General features: G+C 45.5%; 1 protein-coding gene across 9 annotated transcripts in view; it reads left to right on the forward strand.

Annotated features, from left to right (window-relative positions):
- Positions 1–12,243, forward strand: part of DENND1A (DENN domain containing 1A) — a 547,848-nt gene that overhangs the window by 260,830 nt on the left and 274,775 nt on the right. For all 9 annotated transcript variants that reach the window (XM_028493529.2, XM_028493534.2, XM_028493531.2 and 6 more), the window contains one exon: positions 6,806–6,875. In XM_028493529.2, coding sequence (XP_028349330.1) covers positions 6,806–6,875 — 70 coding nt within the window. The remainder of the gene's footprint in view (positions 1–6,805; positions 6,876–12,243) is intronic.

Raw genomic sequence — 12,243 nt, forward strand, 5'->3', positions numbered from 1 at the left:
ATATATATATATATATATATATATATATATATATATATCTTTTTTTTTTTTTTGGCTTTGTTGGGTCTTCATTGCTGTGTGTGGGCTTTCTCTAGTTGTGGTGAGCAGGGGCTACTCTTCCTTGCAGACTTCTCATTGTGGTGGCTTCTCTTGTTGTGGAGCATAGGCTCTAGGCGCGCGGGCTTCAGTAGTTGTGGCATGAGGGCTTCAGTAGTTGTGGCTCACGGGCTCTAGAGTGGAGGCCCAGTAGTTGTGGCGCATGGGCTTGGTTGCTCCTAGGCATGTGGGATCTTCCCAGACCAGGGACCGAACCTGTGTCCCCTGCATTGGCAGGCGGATTCTCAACCACTGCGCCACCAGGGAAGCCCATAACTAGATCATATTATCGAAGTTTTTCTTTTTAGGGTATCAGAGTGGACAGTGGTTCTGGTAAGGCTGAGATGACCCACTGGGCTATGGTGAGGGGGAGATAATCACTTTCTGCCTGGCTCTAAATACTCATCTTCAGAATGTTACTTCTCTTTAACTGGCCCTTTGGTTCCCCACCGATTCCAGAATAAAAGGGAGGCCCGTGCATTTGGCATATGAGAGCCCCTCCAGAGCCTGGCCCTTCTGCCCCCTGCCTCATCTTTGTCTTCCTGCAGCCTGCACACCCTACTCTCTGGCTATTCCAACTGCACCAGTGGTTTGTGCCTACAAGCCCTTGCTCATGAGTTTTCCCTGCCTCTAATGCTCTTTATTCCCACCTATTCCAACCTTCTTCCCTTAGGCAGAGAACAACCTCTTTCAAGACTTAGCTGAAGCCCAACCTTCTCTCTGTGATACATATTGACTCCCACTCACAGTTGCAACCAGCTCTTCTCTCCATTGCGTGCCCCTCCCTATAGCCACGGTTTTAAATTTTTTATTTTATTTTCCCAACTCGTGTCATTATTCTGTACACTCTAGTTGGTCTACAGTTTATTTATTTATTTGGCTGCTCTGGGCCTTTGTTGTGGCACATGGGATCTTTGCGGCATGCGGGATTTTTTTTTTTGCAACATGCGGGATCTTTGTTGTGGCATGTGAGATCTAGTTCCCTGACCAGGGATCGAACCCAGGCCCCCTGCATTGGGAGTCTTAACCACCAGGGAAGTCCCTACTTATGGTAGTGTTTATGGAAGAAGAGACTCTTTAGATTCTCTCCTGCCCATTTTATTTTAATTTTGAAACAATAACAAACATACGGAAAAGAGTGAGTATAATACAAATGCCCCATTTGGGAGATGTTGCCAAAATAATACCCTGTAACCCTCGAATACTTTAGTATGTGTTTAAAAAGATTTTTTTTTTTACATAGCTACATTACAATCATCAAAATCAGAAAATTAGTATTAATTTTGATGCAGTACTACCATGTAATACTTGGACCTCCCATTTGTGTGTGTGTGTGTGTGAGTGTATATAAAGGATATAGTTCAGAATCACATGTTGCATTTTGTTGTCATGTCTCTTTAGTCTTCTTATTCTGAAATAACTCCTCAGTGTTTCCTAGACTTTTATGAACTTGACATTTAGGCTATTAATTTGTAAAAGGTTCTTCAGTTTGGGTTTATCTGATGTTTCCTCAGGAATTCAATTCTACTCTGTGGCCGGAATATAATAGTATTCTGCGTTCTTTTCATTGCATTCTTCCAGGTGGTACACTATTTCAGTTTGTCCCACTACTTGACTGAGGACATATCTCCTAGGATTTTCCATTCTTTTTCCCTTTGTAATTAAGAAGTATACTAGGAATATCCTCATCCTATCCTTACCAAACTTTTAATTTGCTTATTTATTCCAGCATAGACTCATGATTTCCTATTTTAGTTATTATTAAATGATCTCTTTCTATCCTTATTTGTTTTGATGCTCAAATTGTCACAGATACGGTCAGTAGGAACCCATCCATACTAGCTTTTGTGTCCCATTGGTATGTCCTAAGCATAAGTTGAGCCCTGCCTTCTTTCTAGCACAAGGTATTTCCCAGCCCTGGCCCTGGAATCAGACATTTCTTCCAGGAGCCCTGGTTCCTTCTAGTGGAGAATAGTACTTAGAAGACAGGATTTGGGCATTAAGTGTGCTTTTTATAATTGGGATGTCTGTGCCAGGCCCTTCAGTGGCTAGAGCTAGAGAATATATGTATCTGTATATGTATCTGTAATATCTGTAATAATGTACATACATACATTTGTATTTGTATTTCTTTTATCTCTCTCCATGATTTCACATAGTGACATACAATTCCAGTTCAGTGTGGTAGGGTTCATTCTTATTTTCTCCCTATTCATATTTGTAACTCTCTTCTCTAATAGTAATAAGCTTGGTTTTCATTATATATTTACTTACTTGATCAGTCTTGATATGTTCCCCTGTGTGTAACCAATCTCCCTCTGTTGTAGCCCCTCTCCTCTGTGGCTGCCGTCCTCACTCCAGTTGAACGCTGACATCGTAGGCAAGGCAATCACTGCTGTCTCCTCCTGCCATAGACATCCTTCTCAACTGCTTGGACTCTGCCTGGCCATCCTACATGGAAGCCCTCCTGTCCACTTAGGCTCTGGCATCCCACACTGTGGACTGCCTTCCAGATGCTCTTTTTTAATCCTCTTGGGTTCTAATACTACTCTAGTCAACTTCTTTCCACTGACATAGATGCTTTCATTACCCAGTGCCAGGCCTTTCCCCTACTTAAACACCCTTCTTACCCTTTTTGAGTTCTGACACTCCAAGCCAGGCCACCTCCTGTGTAGATACCCTCCTTATCCTCCTGGAGCCCTCACTTTTCCTTACCAGGGAATCCTCCTCACCCCACTTGGGCTCCAAAACTCTATGCCAGTTTGTTCCATCTGGGGGATATCGTCCTCTCCACGCTTGTGCTGTGACATCCTGCTCACGACTACTCTTCTCCCAGGTGGTCACCTTTCTCAACTTGGTCCGCTTCTGCCACCATTGCACCCCATCTCTGTCTCTCTGTCTCTCTCTCTGTCTCTCTCTGTCTCTCTCTCTCACACACACACACACACACACACACACACACACACACACACACCCTCTACCTTGCTTGGGCTCATTTACTGGCTTTGAACTGAACTATTAGCAAATGAAGTGGAAGAGTTTTTTAAAGTTTGTAATGGTTTTCTATTTTAGTACTTAAGACACTGGAGTGGAATCCCATCATATACACACTATTCCAGGTCACTCGTACATGTGTGGGAATGATTATACTGAAAGTCCATTCAGTGGAGTGAGATTAGAAAAGTGAGTCATCTATCTGTCCTCTGTTGGACTCAGTTCCTAAGTTCACCTGGAGGGTAAGCAGCTCACCAAGCTGACAGATTTGAACAGAGGCAGTTTTCATTCAATAGGTCCCCCAAACTTGGGCCATCTGCTTTGTTTCTATACAAACCAAGTCTGCTGTACATTTGAGTCATCTTAAGGGCATTTTTACTGGTGATTTTGACTGTGAGCCATTTGACTCTATGTGCAATCTCTGGGACCTGCCCCTGCACTTCTCACAAAGGCTTGTGATAGCCCACATTAGTGAGGTCATGTGTGTAGGAATACTTGAGTGCTGCCTGAGCTCTTCTCAAGTTTAAGAATTTATATTGCCTCACACAAAACAAAAGCATCTTCATTTGACTGTCAGGTCAGGGAGTAAGGACAGACCCTGGGACAAAGTTACCTGACCCATGATTTGGCAAGAGAAGCTTGGATCAAGGCCGGTGCCTGGGAAGCAGACTTTTCCCATTTTGGCTTTTTCCCATCAAGGCTCTGCTGATTGGGTCATGATAATGCTCCTTTTAATTTAATAATTTGATCCAAAAGCCTACGCTAAATAAAACACTTGGGGAAGAGTTCCAACTCCCCCACCTAAACTGTTACTCCTTGTCGTATATGTCTTTTTCCCACGTAGGACCGTGGCCTTCTTGAGTGCAGGGACCCTTTGTGATTGGGATGTTTGGCCCCAGCCTTGGACTGAGCCCCCCACATGCTGATGCTCTGCGTTGCAAACTCGAGCAGTTGCATTAAGGCAGCAAGTTGAGCAGGCGCTGAGACGTTTGGAGCTCCTTTAGCTGTCCCGGGAGGAGTAGCGTAATGGAGTGTTTGTTTCCTGTCTCTGGATTGGGAAGTAGTGTTTACTCCATGGTGACAGACAAGGACAAAATGGAGTGGAGGGTCTCCATATCCTCACCTGCACCCATGCAGGCAGCGTGAAGCTGTCGTGTCCACACTAATGAAGCAGCACAGGAAACGCCACTGGATAAAGTTCAGCTGTGAACCCTGGCCTCCCAACAGGGGAAAAGAGGGATCCTTTGAAGAAGACAGCTGGGTTTTGGTTTCAAGACCTTACACTGCCATCACTAGATATTCATCTGTCAGTGCACAGGGGACAACATGTGGGGAACAGTTGTGTCCAGTCAGGCTGAAGGAAGAAAGAGATGCCTGATTTCCAGGGTAACTACAAAACCTCCCATGGCTGAGGGTTCTGCTTAGCGTAGCCAAAAAGAATCGATTTGGTGAGGTCCAGGCTGAGTGTGAGAACCTGGGCACAGTCTGCTGTGGGCTGGGCGGCCGCACCATGTCAACCTCCTGCTTCCTCACAGCCTGGGAGGACGCGGAGGTGTGAGGTTCTGGGCCCAAACTATGTTGGTCAGTTGAACCTAGGGGCCCAAACTGCTTCCTATATACCACAGTCCTAAGTTATCAGAGAAGCCAGCCTGTCCCAAGTCACTCGATCAGGACTTCCTAAAATAACTTCAGCTTTTCTCTCATTTACTTGAAGCCATGGTTTCCTTACAAGAAAATATTTTCTCTTCTTGCTTCCCCTCGACCCCTTCCTGCTGGATTTAACTAGTGGTATTTTTTTCTTTCAGGGAAAAAAAAAAAAGATATTTGTAATCCTTGGTTGAATTTGTTTGCTGCCAGTCCTCTAATCTGGGCAGGAGTTTTCTTCTGAGGGGATTTATTGTTCCTTCTATAATGGCTTTTAACTCAGCCGGGGTTTATTTAACAGAATAGGAAGGGAGAAACTTATCTCCTCCCTAATCCCTCTTGAATGTTTACATTACTCTGCCAAAGTAAATGCTGTGTAAAGTGGCAGCAGTCATTTGCTCTGTAATAATCAATATGCAGCTGCCAGAGCTGATTGAAACATGTTAACATAAGTGATAATACTGTCATAGAAGTGAAAAGTTAAATTGCTTATCAGTATATTGTGATAAGCTACTTAAATTTTACAGTAGCATGTGCTGGCTTCAGACAGACGTTAATGACAGAGAACTGTGTGCTTTATCTGTCCTCTCTATTGCCTCTCACTTCATTTATTACCCTCAACGGTACAGCTGGTAATCTGTCCAGGGCGCTGATTTCCCTCTGCTTGGCAGGATGGAGTCAGTGCTCCACTTTATCAGTAACGGATACTGTTAGTGCAGCAGGGCAGATGTGAGCAGGGCAGCAAGCGCTTGGTATGACGCTCTTCCCACACAAAGTCTTTGATATTGCTTTGGAAAAGTTTCTTATGGAGAACAAAGCCATTTAAATTTTAAGTGAAAAAACTTCTTGGGAGTAGGGGTATGTTTCAACAATAATTCTATAGCAACAATGCACCTCTGTTGTTAGTCTTTGTTTGGTTTTGTTTGTTCTATCAACACTGAGCGCTGAGGGTCTGCCAGGCTCCGTGCTTGGTCCTGGGAAGACAAAGTGAAGAAAGATGTGATCCTTCCTCTTCATCATGCTCAGTCTGCTGGGAAGACAGACACGCCATTGAGTGCCACATGGTGTGTGGACTGTTATAACAGGAGTTTCCACGTGACAGGGCAGCACAGAAAAAAGGGAATTAGGGCATGAGAGGCGGGGATGGGGAGGGGGTGGGGAACTGTTAGGAGGATGAGTAGAAATCAGCTAGACTAGATCATGAAGGTCAGAGGGAGAAAAGTGCCAGGTGTATGCAGTGCAAGCTCAGGCAGGCTTGAGGAGGCCTGGACATTCCTCGGAGTGTGGCTGCAATGAGAGGAGTATGTTTGTGGGGCTGCAGGGCGAGGACAGCTGGAGACACAGTCAAGGACCTGACAGAGGAGCCTTGAACACTGTCCTAAGAAGTCCCGTGGTGATGGGGCACCACTGCAGGAATTTAATCCAATGTGCCACTTAGATTCGCACTTTAGAAAGACCATTCTATGAGCCACACAGAGGGTGGAGTAAGGTCAGGACCAGGCAGGCTGTCATCAGAGTTAAGGGAGATGATGGTCAGAACCGGTGGAGGGCAGGGTGGGGTGCAGAGTTAGAGCTCTTTCTGCAGTAAGTACAGGGAAGGGTGCATTGTAATAGAAGGTTTGATGAGTGGTTTCAGGCTCATGGGGCCTTTGGGACACCTTGCACATGGCAGCAGTGGAAGTGCTATATGTGTGTGCGGCTCTGTGTGTCCAATCATGAGAAACTTGAACAGAAGCTTTCCTGGAAGGAATGGGTGTGGGGCCTGGGGGGCTATTCAGAGATGGTTCCTGATTGCAGAGTCTGCTTTGAATTTCTTCTCTGTGAACCTGTTCTAGCTCTGAGGCATGGGAATAATTTATAATGGACATTCAATCTTCTGCCTTATACAGGCAATTTTTTAAAATCTCAGAAATAATTAACATTTTACCAGTCTGCGTTTCCAGCACAGCCTATGACAGGAAGGCTCTTCACGATGTAGAGAGAAACCGAAATGTACCATCTTGAATTAGCTCCTGGTTAAAGTTTTTGACCTGCGTACTAATATTCCATGTGTTTCCTCTTCTTCCCCCAGCTATCTCCCCTGGTTCGAAGTATTTTATAAGCTGCTTAACATCTTGGCAGATTACACGACAAAAGGACAGGTATTTGCCTTTTATTTTATTCTTTTTAACAAGTAAACTTTAACTTTCACGCCTTGTATTTCACTAAAACATTTACTAAAAAAGTAATGCATTCCCGTTACAGAAAGTTTGGGAAATTCAGAAAGCAGTAGGAAGGAAGAGAAAAATCAATCCTAATATGTGTCCCTACCCCACCCCACCCCCCAAATAAATATTGCTAGCATTTTGGGATGTTTTCTTCCTTTACTTTTTGAATTAAATAAATAATAAATAGACCCTTAGCATTCAGAGTTAATAGTCACCATCTTACATTCCCAAGCAGCTCCACAAGTTCATCGTATGTATTAAATAATAATTTTGCTGAGGCACAAATTTGAATTGCTGGGATTTGTGAGTAAAACACTTAACTGGCAAGTGACCTAACCAGCTGTCCCAGTTCCCATTTCAGTAGGGCTTTCTTGTGCTTTTACAGTAATTTTTTTTAAGGGTCTGAAAATCACTTTAAAAGTTCAACTCTACCTCACTGTACTTTTGGAAGAAATGGTATGTTGAAGTATCCTCCATGGGCGTCAAGGGGCAACTGGATCTGTATTTAGACTTTTGACGCCCACAGTTTTTAGGTACCATAATAATAGAAGCATTTCCCCCACGCTAATAAAAACGTTGTAAATCTTTTTCACGGTTGCATATCATGTACCATGTACCTTGGTTTACTGAGACATTTCCCTGTTACTGGAAATTTTCATTATTTGGGATTTTTTTCATTATTATAAGTATAGCTGTTAGCATCTTTGAGCATAAAACATTTTCTTCATTTTGGAATGTTTCCTTAAGAAGAGAATCTCAGATGGGCCACTTTAAGGTTAGTGGACATAAACATTTCAAAAACATTTGCCAAACTGCTTTCCAAAAGAATTGTACTGTTTTCTTAAAAGATAGAGATACCCTTTACTGGCAAAGTACAAGAGTGTCTGGGTCACCATACTCTCGCCAATATCATTCGTTGAATTCATTGTGTTCTTGACAAGTGAACAGTTCTCATTGTTTTAATTGCATTTCTTTGATTATTAGTAAGTTGAATATTTGTCCATATATCTAACTTCTTATATTTTCCTTTTTTGTAAATGGCCTAAGATTTTTTTGTTGTTGTTGTACGCGGGCCTCTCACTGCTGTGGTCTCTCCTGTTGCGGAGCACAGGCTCCGGACGCACAGGCCCAGCGGCCACGGCTCACAGGCCCAGCCGCTCCGCGGCATGCGGGATCCTCCCGGACCGGGGCACGAACCCGCGTCCCCGGCATCGGCAGGCGGACTCTCAACCGCTGCGCCACCAGGGAACTCCCTAAGATTTTTAATTAAAGAGATATATTATTATTAAATGTTAGAGAATTTTTTTCATCATATTTTCTACAGAACATTCATTAGTTCTAAGAAATGTTCCATTCAAAAAGGGTTACCATAGTTGAGTGATATTGGGTCAGGGAAAGGGAAAGCTGTGTCTCATCTTTGTCTCCTTAAGATTCATGTAATATAGGCTCTGAAAAGTCCTACAGTGGAGAAATCTGTGTTACCCAAATATTCCCAACTTATTTGGCCCCATATGCTTTTAATTCCATGACAAGTATTAACATTCTGAGATGCCAGTGTTTCCTGGAACACACTTTGGGAAATGCTATTTTTGGAGAAAAGGTAGAAACTGTGTGAATAATGGATAAATCTTTAACTTAGATTTACTTACTGGCAAATGTATTCCGGAGACCACAGTAAATGGAAGGAATAACTAATAGAAATGGCTCCCTAGATCACTACACTCACTCTGAAAGGATGCTTAGATAGCAGGGAATTCTGTCCTAAGAGAAATGATGTACTCTTTGATGAATGAGTTAAGAGGCCACCTTGGGTCTGTTCATTGATTGCTGATTCACAGTTCACTTTTGTCAAACATTCAGTTTTTCATTCAAAATTGAAAGGGGTCTTTAGTAAATAAAATTATATAGCATGTAGGCTCTTAACAGTCTTAGAATTAGAAGTTAACTCACATTTCTTTTCTCCCATATATAAGCTCCAGTCAGTTAAAAAACAAACAAACAAACTTACTAGACTTTGGAAAACATGTCTTGGGATACAGGAAAGATTGGGTAGGTACAAACTATGCGTAGGGGAGATAGGATTATTACCCTGTAAAATTGGTGTATCCATCCTCTGCGCTGTTGCCCCAGATAAGGACCCTGCCTCTTGGAGTGTTAAAGACTGAGATCAGTGATGTGTTTTAGTGAAGTCTGTTTCCCTTATACAAAGGACTCTTTTTATTAAATTTCTTCTGGTTAAAGGAATTATGACACAGATGATAGGTAGTCTGCCTACAACTGGCTTAATTGTTTGCAAGGTGTGGGTTATCAGATTAGAAAATGAGGAAAGAGCTTTCATTAAAAAAAACAGACCAAGTCCAGAAGTCATTGGGAAAGTTGGGCAGGGTAGGTAGGCTTCAGCTGGAGGCGTGGGGAGTGACCACGATGGCTCAGCATGGAGTGCCTGAGCCTAAGCTACATTATGAGAGTGTCTGTTTAATTCACTGACACAACAGGGTTATCAGGCCCTGAATAGGGCAATGATGGCATCCCTGTGGAAGAGATGGCAGAGGGTGAGGAGAGCATCTAAGCCAGAGAGCAACCTGGCTGAGGGTGTTGGAGGCTGAGGAGTGAGGCATTTATTTATGTGGAACAGTGGTGACAGTGGCTTGGCATCATCTGGGCAACAGATGTCAGAACTTCAATGGGATCTAGAGGAGCCACGTGGGAAAGAGGACAGGAGCAGTGGCCCAGCACTAGGGTGTTGCAGCCTGGCGTGAGGAGGGCATTTTTGATTGGTGGGAGGTCTGAGGGAGGGAGGCAGACATTGGTGGCCTAGCATTGGATATCAATGTTCCAGCAGGGCAAGGAGGGCATCTAGATGGAGAGGGAGGTAGGGGCAGTGAAAAAAGATTGCTTACATACAAGCAAGTAAATATATTAAGAAAATAGGGGCAGGATTTTTCACTTTTGTTAGATTATTGTTACAAATATGTAAAGGGAGGAAACTAGAATGATTCCCATGTTGGATTAGAATTAGAGCCATGGGTATGAACCCATGGCTTTCAATATATGTGATATAGAAAATGGAGATGTAACTGTATTGTAGGAGTGTGTGTGTGTGTGTGTGTGTGTGTGTGTGTGTGAGTGTGAGTGAGTGAGATATATTCCCTGTCTCTGTCCACGGAAAGGGTCTGGGGTCAACTATACACAAGTAGCAGTGAGCACACCAAAGTGCCCAAATCTTGGTTTCTAAATTCATTTTCTACTAAAAGGAGCCAGGACTCCCTGAAGAAATGTCTAGTTCCAGAGCTGAGGCAGGGAAAAGTATGAGTCTGGAATATCTTTTTGTGCCAAAAGTAATGTAGTGTTCAAAACATGGTGGAGAGAGGGGAGGAGTCAAGATAGCGGAAGAGGAAGACGTAGAATTCACCTCTCCTCATAAGGACATCAAGAATACATCTACAAATGGAACAGTTCTCACAGAGCAGCTGCTGAACACTAGTGGAAGACTTCGGACACGTAAAAGGACCAGAAAAATCCCCACGCAACCGGGTAAGAGGAAAGAAAGAAAAAAGAAAAGAGGAAACAGAAAGGGACCAGCACCCCTGGTGGGGAGCTGAAGGTGAGGAGAGGTTCCTGCACTCAGAGAAACCCCCTCAGGGCAGGTAAATCAGCTGGGACAGAGAAGGAGTTTCAGGGCATCGGAGGGGAATGCAGCAACCGGTCTGTGGAAGGCAGGAGAGAGTAAGATGTGCGTGCGTGGTCTTTGCTGCAGCCCTGCGCACCCCAGCCTGAGTCGTGTGTCTCCTGGTGTGGAGGGGTGCTGGGTGCTGGAAAGTGGGGTTTGGAGAGTGGACCCAGGGAGGGGACAGCTGTTGTCTGTGAAGAGACAGCCTGAAGGGACGGGAGTAAGGAACTCCACAACGGGGAAAGTTTGTGGAAGCCCAGGCCACCGCAGAAGCAAGGCGCCATTGTTGAGTGGTGCATAAAGGGGCGGGGCGGCCAGGGCAACCCCCTTCCCCACCCATCGGCCCCTACCTCCACGGGCACTGGGAGGGTCACCCATCTGAGCAGGATTCCCTCAAGCCAAGGCCTCCTCTGCCTGCTTAGGCTCCGGGATCCTGAGCGCTGCCCCCACCAAAGCCTCCTCGGGAATCAGCCCTGGGCGCCCCAGCCTGAGACAGGAATCGGCCAAGGCAGCCAGGGGCTGAGTGCTAAAGCGTGGGGTTAGGAGAGCGGACCCAGGGTGAGAACTGCTATTGGCTGCGCGGAGACAGGCGGAAGGGACTGGAGTGAGGAGCTCAGCTGTGTGGAGACAACCTGAGGGGATGGGAGTGAGGGGCTCCGCGGCCAGAAACACTTCTGGAGGAAGAGTGGTCTGCCTTGGAAGCGAGGCGCCATTGTTGAGTGGCACACAATGGGCGGGGCCGCCATCTTCGGACTCTCTCCCCACACGCCAGCCCCTGCCTCCGCAGGAACTGGGAGGGACTCCCACCGAAGCGAGCACGCCCCAGTCTGTTGCAACTTCCTGCCAGTCTCGCCCCTGCAGGCACTAGAGGGGGATCCCATTGGAGGAAGCGCATGCACCCCACTTGTGGCCGCCTTATCCCTCCGCGGCCTGAGCCAAGCAGGTGTGCCCCAGTCAGCCGCTGCTTTCGCCCCCTCTCACCTGGGCGAGGACCAGATGCCTGAGGGTGGCCCACATGCAGAGGCACAGGTGGGACCAAAACCAAAGCTGACTCCCAGGGGGTGTGCAACGAAGGCAGAGAAACAGAAATTTCTCCCTGCAACTGCACAAGCTGCAGATTAAATCCCCGCGATTGGCTTGGTAAACCCTGCGCCTGTGGAATATCTGAAGGGACAATGAGTGCTCCCACAACTAAGACTGGTCTAGCTTTAGCAGCTGTGGACTTTGGGGGCAAGTACACGCGGGAGTTGGACCAGGTCAGAGTCTGAGCTGCCCCCACTGTGCCCACAGCGGGCCCAGAGACCTGCCTAAAGGTATTGGAGGGGCTTCTTGGAGAGGCGGGGGATACTGTGGCTCACTGTGGGGGCAAAGACACTGACCGCGGAGGCCCCAGGAAAATATGTGGTTTTGGTTTCATTTTGTTCTGTTATTGTTTTATTTTTATTTTTATTTTTATTTTTTTAACATCTTTATTGGACTATAACTGCTTTACAGTGGTGTGTTAGTTTCTGCTTTATAACACAGTGTATCAGATATACATATATCCCCATATCTCCTTCCTGTTGTGTCTCCCTCCCACCCTCCCTATCCCACCCCTCTAGATGGTCACAAAGCACCAAGCTGATCTCCCTG

The sequence above is a fragment of the Physeter macrocephalus genome, chromosome 9, assembly GCF_002837175.3.
Source record: "Physeter macrocephalus isolate SW-GA chromosome 9, ASM283717v5, whole genome shotgun sequence".
Taxonomy (NCBI): Eukaryota; Metazoa; Chordata; class Mammalia; order Artiodactyla; family Physeteridae; genus Physeter; species Physeter macrocephalus.